We start from the raw sequence: 15,433 nt of genomic DNA on the forward strand, positions 1-15,433 counted from the left end.
TGGAAGGGAGGAGACGTGGAAGGGAGGAGACGTGGAGGGGAGGAGACGTGGAGGAGTAGAAGGGAGGAGACGTGGAGGAGTGGAAGGGAGGAGACGTGGAGGAGTGGAAGGGAGGAGACGTGGAGGAGTGGAAGGGAGGAGACGTGGAGGAGTGGAAGGGAGGAGACGTGGAGGAGTGGAAGGGAGGAGACGTGGAGGAGTGGAAGGGAGGAGACGTGGAAGGGAGGAGACGTGGAGGAGCGGAAGGGAGGAGACGTGGAGGAGCGGAAGGGAGGAGACGTGGAGGAGAGGAGACGTGGAGGAGCGGAGGGGAGGAGACGTGGAGGAGCGGAGGGGAGGAGACGTGGAGGAGCGGAGGGGAGGAGACGTGGAGGAGCGGAGGGGAGGAGACGTGGAGGAGCGGAGGGGAGGAGACGTGGAGGAGCGGAGGGGAGGAGACGTGGAGGGGAGGAGACGTGGAGGAGCGGAAGGGAGGAGACGTGGAGGAGCGGAAGGGAGGAGACGTGGAGGAGCGGAAGGGAGGAGACGTGGAGGAGCGGAAGGGAGGAGACGTGGAGGAGCGGAAGGGAGGAGACGTGGAGGAGCGGAAGGGAGGAGACGTGGAGGAGCGGAAGGGAGGAGACGTGGAGGAGCGGAAGGGAGGAGACGTGGAGGAGCGGAAGGGAGGAGACGTGGAGGAGCGGAAGGGAGGAGACGTGGAGGAGCGGAAGGGAGGAGACGTGGAGGAGCGGAAGGGAGGAGACGTGGAGGGGAGGAGACGTGGAGGAGCGGAGGGGAGGAGACGTGGAGGAGCGGAGGGGAGGAGACGTGGAGGAGCGGAGGGGAGGAGACGTGGAGGAGCGGAGGGGAGGAGACGTGGAGGAGCGGAGGGGAGGAGACGTGGAGGAGCGGAGGGGAGGAGACGTGGAGGGGAGGAGACGTGGGGGAGCGGAAGGGAGGAGACGTGGGGGAGCGGAGGGGAGGAGACGTGGGGGAGCGGAGGGGAGGAGACGTGGGGGAGCGGAGGGGAGGAGACGTGGAGGAGCGGAAGGGAGGAGACGTGGAGGTGTGGAGGAGAGGAGGAGCGGAAGAGAGGAGGAGCGGAGGGGAGGAGACGTGGAGGAGTGGAGGGGAGGAGACGTGGAGGAGAGGAGACATGGAGGCGAGGTGAGGAGAAGTGGAGGCGAGGAGTGGAGAAGTGGAGGAGAGGAGACGTGGAGGAGAGGAGACGTGGAGGAGAGGAGACGTGGAGGAGAGGAGAGCAGAAGAGAGAAGAGGAGAGGAGACGTGGAGGAGAGGAGAGCAGAAGAGAGAAGAGGAGAGGAGTGGAGACGTGGAGGCGTGGAGATGTGGAGGAGAGGAGAGGAGAAGTGGAGGAGGAGATATGGAGGAGAGGAGACGTGGAGAAGTGGAGAGGAGGAGAGAAGTGGAGGAGAGGGGGGGAGACGAGAAGGGGAGAGGAGAAGAGGAGGAGGAGAGGGCTTTTCCAGTCCTGTAGCAAGGGCAAGGAACTGCAAAGAGTATCGAAGGAGGCAGGAATAAAAATCAGACCATTCTGATCTTTCTAGGATTCTGGACTTTGTCCTAAAAGCATGGGAAACCATGGAAGCAGTTTTAAGCCTGGGAGTTATCAAGCTTCTCTTTTAAAAACATCACAACTGGTTGTTGTATAGAGAACAGAATGAAAGGGACCCAGAGTACATGCAGTGAACTCACGTAGGGCTCCAGATGAGACTGATGTGGGCTTGGACTAGAATGGGAGAAGTGAAGAGAAACGGAAGGATTTGAGATTATTCTGGAAGCAACTTTTAGTCTTGGCTCTGAAGGGGGAATGCTTGCAGAGAGAGGTGTGAGGAAGACGGCTCCCAGGTTTCTGGCCTGAGCATACTGTATTCATCATAGATTATTTTTAAACCTGGTTTTTTACCTATCATTTGCTGTCCATCATCAGATGAGTGGATTCGGAAAATGTGGTACATCTACACAATGGAATACTACTCAGCTATAAAAACGAATGAAATACTGCCATTTGCAACAACATGGATGGACCTTGAGAGAATTATATTAAGTGAAACGAGTCAGGCACAGAAAGAGAAATACCACATGTTCTCACTTATTGGTGGGAGCTAAAAATTAATATATAAATTCACACACACACACACACACACACACAAACGGGGGGGGGGGAGAAGATATAACAACCACAATTACTTGAAGTTGATACGACAAGCAAAAAGAAAGGACATTGTTGGGGGGGAGGGAGGAGGGAGGGAGGTTTTGGTGATGGGGAGCAATAATCAGCCACAATGTATATTGACAAAATAAAATTTAAAAATAAAATAAAATAAAATAAAATAAAAAATAAAAATACTTTGAAAAATCAAAATAGATAAATAAATAAATAAATAATCTATCATTTGCTTAATATAAAAAACAAACTACTCTGTAATTTCTGGAGTAGACCCCTAAAGTAAGTCTCCAAGTTTATACAAAATTTTTATCAATATACTAATATACTCATTTGGGAAAAAATTATTAACTTGGTAGTACATGACAATGCTCTTGTTGTGTAACAAAAGCCTACTCTCTTAGCTAATATTTTACCAAGACAGGCAGTAATCATAATGAAGAGGTGGTGGCTGTACAATATACGTATATTTAGAAAGATGGTTGTGATAGTTGACTCTGGGGGTAAATTGGCTTAATTCCTTAAGTTTGCCCAAGTTTATAGGTAACTAAGGCTGGAAAAGTTCAGCCATAAAGAGTTGAAATCACATTTTAGTGCAAAGCTTGCTCACTCAAATATGAGGGTACTTCAAAAAGTTCATGAAAAAATAGAATTAAAAAATACAAATCTTTCCATAAACTTTTTAAAGTACCCTCATATTAACCAATGTTTTTAAAATATTCAATGTCATATTAAAGATTATTATATTTAAGTTGTTTAGTTGTCTATGGAAATATGATTAAATACTAACCCTAGACTTAGGGTAGAAAATATAAGGGCTTATTTATACTTGGTCACTAGTGCTCTGTGGGGGAGTTGGGGTATGATAACTTTTAATCTTGAAACACACACTGTGTAGAAAGGTCCAGAGGTGAATGGAGAAAGAGCTACTCATAAGGAGTTTCTTGATGAGGTAATCTATATATGAAATAAGTTTTAGAATATTGTTATGGTTTAATAAAATGCAACAGACGAAGTTTCCAATTTTTAACTTTTTAAAATTAACAACTAATAATTGTACATTTCAATTTCTGTGTACAATTTATGTGTGTGTACACAATTTCTGTGTGATGATCAAATCAGGGTAATCAGCTTACCCATCACCACGAAAATTTGTCATTTACTTGTGATAAAAGCATTTAAGTTCCTCTGTTCTAGCCATTTAAAAACATACAATATATCACTGTTAATTACAGACACCTAACACTGCTGTAGACCACTAGAACTTATTCTTTCTACTGAACTGTAATTTTGTATCCATTAACCAACCTTTCCCTATCCTGCCCCAAGCTTCAAAACTGAAGGGCCTATTTGGATGCTAACCTAAGATATTTGTAGATTGTGTGGAATACACAAAATTTACCTTAAAGGGCTTAGGCGATGGTCTTCATAAACAGATTATACTGGTCCCAGGAGAGGTCACATATATTAGCAGAAAGCAAAACAAGAGATTTTGACCATAAGCAACATTGCCAACCACCACCTCACTCTCCTACCTACAAATTACAAGGGCAACTCTGTGCAGTATGCACCGCATGAGCAACAGCAAGGACATGTTTGTTTCATCGTGTTTAAGTAGCACTGGGGAGGTCAGAGAGTAACAAATAAATGATGGGAGAAACTTTTTTGTTATTCTACTGTTCTTTTTTTGGTGGCTGGCCAGTACAGGGATCGAACTCTGGAGCCTGATGCTATCAGCACCACACCCTAACCAACTCAGCTAACCGACCAGCCCAAGTTGTTGTTCTGCTTTTAAGAGAGACGTACTTCCCTTTTCAATCAACATTTTCTCCAAACCAAACTCAGTAAGTTATTTAAAAGACATCATTAATCATTATTCTTATTAACAGTTACATGGAACTACCCCCACCCCTTTGCTAAACTGCAATAATACTTACGATCCCCCTCATTCATGTAGCATTTAACGAATATTTTTAATTGCCATAGCTGTATGCTCTATATTACTTAACTAAAAAAAATAGAATACATTCAATTAATAGTTATACAAAGAGCTGTGGAATCTCAATATTGTCTCCTGGATAAATTATATCAATAAAGAAAATATTTCTTTAATGATTCACAGACATCTTAATTATTTTGAACCATTTTTAATTTTGAAATATGCCCCCCCAAACCCCAAGAAACAACAACAACAAAAAAACCAGTGTGAGTCCAAAACTGCCTGCATGTTACATGGCAAGTTTCTTTGAGGAAAAACATAAGCTTATAATGTCTTATATGATGTTCTTATATTAAATAGCAAGAATAAATGCAAGTTAATTGTATTAAAGTGAAGAATAAATATATGAAAGAAAATTCAACTAGCTCTCATTACAGTCAAAAAAAATCCCCTACTATGGTTATATTTTACTAATTTTCTTTGACTACTCTTACATTAAGATTAAATATAAATAAGATGTTAAATAAGCTTCTTAATAACCAAGAAAAAAATGTATCCCATCCTAGAGCTGAGACATTACAACAGAAATACAAAAAGTAGAACTAATCTGTGTTACCAAAGTTGAAAAGCAAAGTTTCTGATGTATTGTTTTAGTTTTATAAAATCAATATATAGCTAATTTTCATTTTAAAATTATAATTAAAATAACAAAATCCAATTTAACTCCAAACATAATCCCCCCAGAAAAGTACTAGAAGTCTACAGCACATTAGCTGGAAAACAATTTACAAATAAGAACAACCCAGAAAGAATGTTTCCTCATACCTTATTTTCCTATATGAAATTAAGTCCAGGTCAGCTGTAGCTTTTGTATGTTCAGCCCATCTTCTTTCCTCTTATGTTGCAAATCTAGTAATCACCCCCCTGGGCCAGTGATTGATCCAGACAGGGAAATCTGGTCCTGCCTGAGCCAATCAACTTATCTCCCTTGGGAATTTGATTTTGAATAACCAGGGAAGAAGGAGTTTGAGATGCCTGTCACCTAACAGAAGCATATTAAAGAGAAAGGCTGCCAATTCTGGCTGCTGAAATCCCAGGAGCAGCCTTGGTGGTCTTGGGCCACCTGAAGGCTAGACCATCCTGCTCTTCCTTCAAACAAATCCCCATTTTGCTTAAGATAGTTTCTTTTCATTGCTTGCCAACAAAGAATCCACATGATTCACAAAACACACTTATTACAACATACTATGTATATACCTGGCTCTCTGAGTTGACATCCTGTAGTAGTGACAACAATATAAAAATGATTAACTGCTAAATTTTAATAACATTTTATGCTGTCAAGGACAATAGTTTAAAACACAGTACTGCAGGATACACAATGATGTAATAGTATTTATTTTGTAACCATTCTGTTTTTTCATGCACACCTTTTCTTCCTAACTTGATGTTAAGTTTAAGGAAGTCAGAAGACAAGAGTTTTGAAGTTTCTTTTCACCACTACTCAGAATCAGAGACCGTCAAGCCCAATTCTAGAATAAAACACTGGATCAGGAAATGTTAATATGTGTAAGTTTCTAATTAAGAAGCTCCAAAGGTCCAGGGGAGATTAAAAAAAAAAAAGTTTGGAGGGGAAATAGATAACATTAGTCTGCAAAAGTGACTACTGAAGTTTAGAATCAGGACTTGCCCCTCCCAAAATCACTCCCCGGGGTGCATTCCTGGTCTAGTAGAGGAGATGGAGGTGGTGAAGGACCTCTTGACAGTGTTATAAACCTGAAACAATGATATCTCTTTTCCAGCAATAGTGGCCTGTGGCCTAAGTGTCACAGGCTAACAATTTCATGCACAAAGCCCAGAGGCATTTCTCAGGCCACTTAGTTAGACCTCCAAAATAGTCTGTGTGTCTTCTCTTTGTCCTTTCTGCTCTGAATACATGAACACTGTGCTGTAATTGGAAAGGTCAAAATGAACATCAATCAAGAAGTCAAGAGTTACCACTATGAACTACTGCAGAGAGCAGCAGTGCCTCAGACACCCTGCCCTTGGACTATTCCAACAATCAAAAAAGGGTTCTAGAGTTTTCAAGCTTAAGAACCTACCAATCTTTTGAGTCAATGCTTATTATTATTTATGCTGCTTTCTCGGTAAAGATTGTAAAACCTGTATTTCCCCCTTTCCAGATGAAATGTTTCATTATACACTGAAAGTAAAGCACTTGTCCACCCACAGCAATAACGTACACATAAACAAGGATGATTGTTCTTTTATGAAAGCATTCATATAACTGCAATTAGCTTATGATTCCAAGTAGAGCAGGTTAAGTTACTATCAGTAAGTTGATCAAATTAAACTATTCAGCAGCAACCAGACACATTAGATAGGAAGAGAAAACATATACAGGGTATCTGAATTTCTTTTTAGCAAAGATATCCAAGAGCACTACTTACTTATGTTTAAAGATATCCACTTTACCTTACATCATTATGGTTACCTTCCAGTTTCACACACACAAAAATGTCACAAAAATGACAAAAATCTCTGGTACCTTGAATTTGTTATACCTTAAATTGACACTATGAAACAACTCACAATGAAAGTGGCCTGGATGGGCCGGCCCGTGGCTCACTCGGGAGAGTGCGGTGTTGAGAATACCAAGGCCCCGGGTTCGGATCCCATATAGGGATGGCCGGTTAGCTCGCTGGCTGACCGTGGTGCTGACAACACCAAGTCAAGGGTTAAGATCCCCTTACCGGTCATCTTTAAAAAAAAAAAAAAAAAAAAAAAAGAAAGTGGCCTGGAGGATCTTGGGCTCCTAATTAAGAAGCTTTAGACTCTAGGTACCAAACTCTAATGTACATACCAACTAAACCAGGTTCACAGATGGGAGGATGAGATATGCAACCAAAAAATGTATATAAACCAATGATGTTATGCGGCTCTTTGTAAATGCTTGATAAAAATTTGCCTCATCATTATATTCATGAAGGTATTTCCTTAAACACACACTGAAATCGAACTTCAGACAGATTTCATGTCAGAAGTTTTTTTTTTTAATCACTAATAAAATCCTTCCTTTAAAAGGGATTTTAAAAGCTCGATACAGACAAAAATCCCATTTTTAAAAATTACATGCAGTCTATTTTTTAAAAGAATTTTATTACATTGAATTAAATATAATTAAAAGTTGAGTCAATATAAAGAAGGCTCCATCCTGGAACCAGAGCAGCCATGGGAACTCCCATTTATTTACTGTTCTTTTCATTGCTTTCACTAGGCAATACTGGATATTTCAATGTCCCTTTTTCTATTGATAAAACTGTTTTAATGGTCACCAATCTTGCCTTATCAATATGTAGCTCATCCACACTAATCTTTGGTATCAAAATCCGACACAGTCCCTAAGAGATAACATAGCCGGATTTGTATCCAGTTACAGAGTAAGTGAACTATTAAGTACATATCCATTTACTGGTTCACTCTAGATTTGTTCTGGGCAATAATTTTTCCCAGATATACTTGAATCTATCCAACCAACCCATCCATTCCCATCAAAATGTAAGAAACAATAATTTTGATCAGATGCCACTGAGATGGTCTCACATAATTTAAAAACTCATGCCTCAAAAACAGAGATGAAGGTATATCATATATACTAATACAATAGACTTAAATAGTGAGCAACTTGAGACAGCCTCACTGGGTAACCAGACTTTGAGATCTACTACCCTCAGCAGAGAAAAACTATTTACTAGAACTACACAGCATTCAACTGAAATATGTTGAGGAGATACACAAAGCTGATATAAATATTATCTATTTTCTCATAGTTACAAGAAATAACGCTTCAGTGTAAACAACTAAAGCCTTGGAACATAATGGTACAATGTAAAAAATACTAGTTAAAATACTAAATAACAAATGTTGATCCAAGGAATATTGGGGATTCCACCTTAAATTCATGCCAACAGTCAATTAAATCATCCAGAGAGAAGTTAAAATAATTTACAGGAAAGGGTTAAACTACTGATTTCAAAGAAACTTCTAGGGGTGATCCAGCCACCCAGTAAACATCTGTTGAGTACTTCCTCTCTGTCTCACATAGTACTAGGTACCATGGAAGAAAACAAAAAGAAACAAGTCCCCCTTTTGAGAAAATTTATATTCTAGTGGGGAAAGCACAGTAATCAAAAAGAGCAAGGTTTAACCAAGTATATAGGCATTGATAAGTTCTTTTGTACTTGAGAAACACTATACACTATATAAAAGCAACCCTGATAGGAAACACAGAAACATCAATTGCTATGAACCTGGAAGAATGCTTTACCTTGAATGCTAATTATACACCATCTTCAAAATTATGGGAAGTGGTCTGAGAGATCATTTTAGCTGTACAAGGTCAAGGCATTAAACAATACTGAAGTTATTTCCATTTAAATTATCTTTCTCTTTTTTTGACTATTTCAAGGAGAAAATCTCAGTTCACTGTTGGTATGTCTTTTACACTTCTTTATTACTTACAAATAGCTGGTTTCAGAGCTTTCAGGAGATACTAGCATCTAGCTACAAATTAGTAACTTTTTTTTCATTGTATTTATTTTTATGGCAAGATTTTATATATAGCAAGTGATACAATAAACCTTCTCTTACAATTAATTTTAGTTAATATTTTCTCTTTATATTGACTTTAAAACTCTGGAAAAAGAACACATAGGAAATACTGCTCTAGCCTTTCCTGATCACGGGTAACTTTACACCTGCCATAGCCAAGACTAGCAAGCTTTCTTTCTTCAAGAACAATGAGTCAGTCCCTGCTTAAGGCCGGATATAAACTGTTATAGTTAAAAAGTCTCTGTAGTTTCTACTCAACAAAATAAAGAAAACAAAGCATAGTATTTTATTTTGAGAGAATTTGGGGAGGAAAAAACAGTAATAGGCTTCCTAATAAAACCACTTCTGTGCAGCCAGAAAGGGGCTTTCCTGATCCCATACTTTAACCCTTTGAAAAACCTATGCTAGTACCCATCTCCACTCTCACCTGGCCATACTTGTTTACACAGCAGCTGTCCATTAGACTGCCAGCTCTTTGTGGGTAAAACCTCTGCCTTTTTCAGCTTTTTGACTCCAGGGCTAAGTGGTCCCCTGTAGATACTCCATATGTGTTTATTGGATAAATGACCTGTGTCTGGAGTTGGTCCTGTATTTAATTCTTCTCCCTTTTTCCTAAAAGACATATTGATTTAAAATTAAGCCATCAGTAGTAGTTGTCCTTTGATGCAAGTCCTATGCACATATTTATGGATGGAGAGTACCTACCAAGTTATAAACAACTTCCCATAAATCCTGAACCTAAAGGACATAGTCCTTAAGTATCATTAGTTTTGAATCTATTCTTTTCAAAAAGGCATTTTATGTATTAAAATATAAATATATTTAAATATATAGTTAAATGCAATGTCAGCTTTTCTTTTTAAAACTATATTTAAAACTATATTTTTATATTATTCTTTTATAAGAAATTCCTCATTTTATGATTCCACTGTTGAAAGATGAATACATCACGTGTATACCACTTCTGGAAAAACAAAGATGTATAAAATTTGAGTTCATGATGTGGATATGGCAAAAGATATATCAAACTCTAACAAAGGACATATTTTCAATAACACATAAAACCTGAAACATCAAACAAGGCAATTCAAGTTCAAATGTCTTTCTTAACATTGACTTTTCCCAGGTCTCTATACACACTCATTAAGAATTTCAACATTCCATATCTTCAATTTTATAACCTCGGAGAACTTTATTAAGTAGTTACCAGCTTAATAGGGCCAATCAAATAATATAGTCACCAAGGTGAGTCACAAAAGAGATATGCTTAAAACTATCTGTTACTTGTCTACTTTTCGCTAACAAGACTAATAAAAATCCTAATGATGAGCTCTTAAAAGGCACTAGAGGAATACAAAGATTACAATAAGAAGGTAGTAAGTCAAAAGTTTACAGGTGAAGAAAGTCTGCCTAACAAGCTTGCTCATTGGTCTTTCCACTAACTTCAGCTAACATTTTTAAGTCAAACTTGGTTCCTTCTCAATCACTTCTCTAAATTTTCCAAAAGCATCATATCAGATTGGTCCACGACCTCCTTCAAGACTATTTTCTCAGTAACATAGTAACACCTCCACTCTACAAACTAACTCTAATATTTTTCAACATAATTTAAGAATTGAGGATCCTTTAGAATAAGTGCTGCAACGATTATGTTCCCAAAGCCTTCTTACAACCTGTAGTAGATTGAATTATGTCCCCCCAAACCTCCCTGAAGCTTGAATTGTGTTCCCCAAGTTTTATATATTAGAAACTTAGTCCCCAGTGGTTCTGAGGGCTTTAAAAGAGGGTCTCTCTCTCTCTGCTTCCACCATCTTGCAGTGTGAGACCCCTGAGTCACTGTTGTCACCACTCTGGATTTCCCAGCCTCAGAAACTGTAAGCAATAAATTTCATTTTTCTTTATAAATTACCCAGTTCCAAGTATTTTTGTTATAAGCCAAAAACGGACAAATACACAACCCATAATGTAGCTCAACCTGAGCACTACTATTTCCAAGTAATGGGGATGTCAAGAACCACAGAATGAAGGAGACAGAACAGGCCTCAGCCTCTCTCTCCCTTTCTACTCAGCAAGACGTATTCTCATTACGCCTTCTCCCCCAAAGAATGGCCAGATCTCATTTTAAGACAAAAAGCAAGGTGAAGGCTGGGCTTCATTAGCAGTTCCTAAATCAGTGTGTGGCAGGAATTCAATGGCAACACATTTAGGAGAGCTATTTAAGTAAGGGGTGTGGTTGCCAGAGGTGTGGAGGAATAGCAGGCTGGAAGTCAGGGAGAGGTGGTGGTGGTACTAAGAGGCAACTGGATCAACCGTTATCTTAGCCAAGGAATGCACAGGGTGGGTTTCTGCAGGCAAAAACCAAAACAAAACAAAAACAAGATAAGGCACACCATAGATGCAATCAAGTGCGCCTACTAACTTGTTAGAACACCCACAGCATGACATCATCATATTATGCCATGTATGTTCAGGAACAAGAAATACCCTTGCAACCTGAACAGACAGCAGTTAACTTCACATATTACATGACATTTTGTTTTGAACGTGGTTATTTCTCACCTATTTCGAATTCTGAAATTGGGGACAGTTATGTGAGAGCCTTTACCAAGGCGCCTAGCCTCTAGGCTGCTTCAAAGCAAACCACAAGTAGGAAGAGAGCTTACACTAAAAACCACGTGTCTCCTGTTAGGAAGTACATTACCACTCTATTTCCCGAAAGTTCACTTTCAACGTGACCATAACGACGTAAATATTTCTAAATCCCCGATCTGACATCCACGTATTTGCTGGCCTCGCTCTCTTTAACAGAGGCGGATTCCTTCCTCTGGGACCAACAAGTGAAAACAATCTCCCCTTAATATTAACTTACAGAATACCGAGTAAAATAAACAAAACCTGGGCCTTTAAACAGTTCCAAGCCCAGAGGCGGGCTCTGGTGTCAACCAAGCGGATGGGAGCAGGCAAAGAGCTGCACGCCCCAGGCCTGCAGGTGGGGGAGTGGTGAGCCTGGATTTCGGGGCATTTCGGAACAATCCACTCCCACTCGGCCGCCCGGGGACGGTGGCTGATGGGTAGGTTCTGCGGCCGCGCCAGGTCCCCGCCCGTAGTCGGGGACAGGCCTCGGGAGGCAGCTCCTCAAACCCGGGCCGCATCCCTTCCCCACTGGTCCCCAGGGCGAAAGCTGCAACTCCCCGGGCATCGCGACTCTCTCGAAGGCTCCCCGCTAACCCACATGTTCCTCCAGAGCCACCCACGGCTTCATCTAAGACCCCGGGTCAGGGGTCCCCGACCTCCCGCCATTTCTCCACGTCGCCGGAGCTCACAGCGAGAGGAGAGAACCTCAAGGTGACACCACACTTGGGCCGGCGGATCCGGATTCTGGGCCCGATTTCCCCGGGCACTAGCAGCAGGGCAGCCCGAGCTCCCGGGCGCCGCTTCCCGTCACAGCCCCGTCGCCTCACCTGGCAGCGGCACACGATGTCGGCGTCCTGCGCCAGCAGGTCCACCACCTTCCCTTTGCCTTCGTCACCCCACTGCGCGCCGAGCACCACCGTCACCCGGTTTCCTCCGGGCCGCGCCCGGGAGCGGCCGCAGTCGCCGTTGGGCACGGAGGAGGTCACCGGGTTGGCCATGGCTCCAGCGGCGTGAAGAGACGCGACCGGCCAAGAGTGCGCGAACCGAGCTGCTCGGCTCCCGCCAGCCACATGCGGAGGAAGAAGGAGCCAGAGCCCGGCCCCGCCCCTGCCCCCGCCGGGCCGCCGCCCTCCAGCCAGGCCCCGCCCCGCTCTCCGCCACAGCCCACTCAAGGGGCGACCATGACCTCCCCGCGCAGGCCCCCCCTCGGCAGCGGCGCCAGCAGGAAGCGGCCCTGGCGGCCGCAACCGCCGCCACCCGGGGCCGAGGCCACGCCCCTTCCGCGGCCGGACGCGCCACTCTATGCGAGGCCCCCGAGCGGAAGGCGGAGGGGGCGGGGCTTCGACGCGCTGCGCCCTCAACGCCCCGCCTACCCGGCCTTCCTCCCGCTTTCAAACTGGAGAGGCGCGCAGGTACGTGTCGAGCGTCGGACTACAACTCCCGGCATGCAGCGCTCTTGGTTACCAGCGGCGTAGTCGGGAGCCATAGTGTCTGCCGTCTACAGGTTTCAATTTCTGAAAGCATTCGGGTTGTTTGTTTGTTTAAAGATTTGTTTTTATTAAGGAACAAGATAGCGTGTATATACAAAGGGTGGAATTTCAAAATACAAGCAGGATGGGTTTGGAAGGTGTACATTCGGAATCGGAAAGTAAAGATGTAGAAATAAGCAGAGATGGAGACAGGGATCAAAAAAGGGCAAACTCAAAAGTAAGGCAATAAGGAGCAGAACGTTAGACCTGAAAGTCTAGAGATCAAGTAGAGTCCTAACTCTTCTCATTTAACACATTAGCCACAGAGGATCAGAGAGGAGGGAATTATCTATCATATTGTATATGTAGATACTGTAATGCACTTTTTTTAAAAAAAACCCTACAACCATAGAAAGTAGGTGATACTATTTTATCCTCATTTTCTAGGATTTAAAGGTTAGGTAACTTGATCTCCTGAGGCTTGAATTGGCACTCAGTGTGAGTCCGGAGCCTGTGCCCTTACTCTGACAGGAGTATATTCCACTATTTCTCTTAGTGCTTCCGTAGTGGCTATATTCCGGGGTATACCTACTGTTGATCTAATGCTCTTTCGACTGCAAAGCATATCAGCTATGACGTTTAATTCTGATAAAAATTGCTTCGGAAAAAAAGTAGGAATAGAATCACATTATATGTAGTGTCTCCCAAATCGTATATATTGTCAGGTTCTCTCATGGTCCCTAGAACGCATTTTATTTTACTGTTTCTATTCAATGCGTTGTCAGTAAACATTGAGAACGTACAAACTGTGCGGGGCACTGGTGACATAGGAGACATAAAGATAAACTGCAGCCCTCAAGGATTCAGATTATTTGGTCTACCGACAAGTAAACAAATATAATACTATATGATAACCTTATCTTGGCTTTATCACAAGATTACAAACCCTTTGTAAGCAAGAATGCTGTCATATTTATTTGTACTCAATTGCCCGAGGTAGTGTTTGTTGGGTATAAGCACAACGTTACCATTCACTTCTGTTCAATTTAAAAATCATTTATGGAGTGCTTGCTCCCCGGAGAGCACTGCTAGATTTGCATTTGCGATTGCATTGGCCATACACAGTCACACAAAGATTTGGGATAAAAAGATACGCTCGTTGAAAAGTTTCACCTTCACTTAGTCAACTCGGATTTTTCGAAGTGTTTTTGCTATCTCACTCCAGGAAAGCGCGGTTCTGCCTTTCCTTAACACCTGGTTTGCATTTTCCCCTCCAGCTCGTAACTTCCAGGATACGAGCGAGGCCAGGTAGTGGCTCGCGCTTGCACGCCCGCGCATGCGCAGCCGCAAATGCACACCCGCGCATGCGCACACTTTCCTTCCCGGAAGCGGGGCCGGGCGCGGCCGAGGCGGTTGGGCGGAGGCGGGTTCGGCGCCATGTCAGTCCGGGGAGTGGCGCTGCTGCTGTGCGGGCTGAGCTGCTGCGGCTCGGCCCTGTGGAGGTAGAGAAACGCCAGTCGTGGGCGGGCGGCCCGGGCGCGGGTCGCCCCCGGGACAAGGCAAATGGGGTGCCATTCCCGTGCCTCTCACAGGCCACCGCCCGAGTCCCCACAGTCCCCGGTCCCCCAGCCCCAGCGTCCCGCCGTTTCCGCCCGAGAGTTCTCAGAGAATGAGGGTGGAACCAGAGGGGACGCAGGAGGGTCGTGCTACCTTCTAGTCTCTGTGAACTCTGAAACCCGTGTCCCCCTGTCACCTTTCTATTGCCACAGAAGAGAGGAGCAAATGAGAACCAAAAGCCGCCACCGGAGATCGGCGGGGAGGAGGCATTTTAGGGTAACCAGGTGGTGGTTGCTTTAGATAAGGGGAGCCCTTATCAGTGAAGTAGCGAGAAAGCGAAAACGTTGCATTCTGACAGCTTTGTAAAACTTCGTTTTCCCGATATAATACAACGTGTCTCGTGGGATTGCTGAGGCTTGAATGCAACGGTATATTCAGAGATCTCAGCACGTGCAAACAATGGATCAATAAATAATGATAGCTGATATTATTCAGGATGGCCCGTGAACTCAGGGAGTTTAAACGCATTTTTATGTTGTATACCAGAGGTCACCAAGTTTTTCTGTAAAGGACCGGAGAGTCAATATTTTAGGCTTTTCGGGCATTACACTCTATCTTGCAGCTACTCAACTCTCAGCCCTTGTCGGGGACAGCACACACCCGCAGCAGTAAACAATGGGTGCGGCTGTGTGCCAATAAAGATTTAGTTACAAGGACATGTGGATTTGGGCTCGCAGGGTGTAGTTTGCTGACCCCCAGTATACCTGCATCATGGAAGGAAATGCTAAATCTCAATTTGAGGTTGCTGAAAACATAGATATTTTTTCACATGGTGGTCTCATAGACTCCCTGAATTTTATGTCTTAATATGGTGTTCTTTTAAAGGACAAAATTTCATAAACAATGAATTTTTAAACTAGTTTATTGTTAGCTTTTGGGGGGTTGGAGAGGGAGGTGTCTTAAGAAATCCTTCCTTTAAAAAAAAAGGGAAAAAAAGGAATCCTTCCCTGCCCGCAAGGTCTTTTGTTTATCAGAGTATCAACATTTTGTTTTTGA

At 43.1% G+C, this 15,433-nt stretch overlaps 1 protein-coding gene across 5 annotated transcripts in view; it reads right to left on the reverse strand.

Annotated features, from left to right (window-relative positions):
* The window catches only part of ADSS2 (adenylosuccinate synthase 2), a 42,300-nt gene extending 29,866 nt beyond the window's left edge, over positions 1-12,434 (reverse strand). For all 5 annotated transcript variants that reach the window (XR_010022313.1, XM_063082731.1, XM_063082728.1 and 2 more), the window contains exon 1: positions 12,179-12,434. Coding sequence is in view for 4 of the 5 variants with exons in the window: in XM_063082731.1 (XP_062938801.1) it covers positions 12,179-12,349 (171 nt within the window). In the remaining variant the exon portion in view is untranslated. The remainder of the gene's footprint in view (positions 1-12,178) is intronic.
* Between the last annotated feature and the right edge of the window lie 2,999 nt (positions 12,435-15,433).

The sequence above is a fragment of the Cynocephalus volans genome, chromosome 18 (assembly GCF_027409185.1).
Source record: "Cynocephalus volans isolate mCynVol1 chromosome 18, mCynVol1.pri, whole genome shotgun sequence".
Classification (NCBI taxonomy): domain Eukaryota; kingdom Metazoa; phylum Chordata; class Mammalia; order Dermoptera; family Cynocephalidae; genus Cynocephalus; species Cynocephalus volans.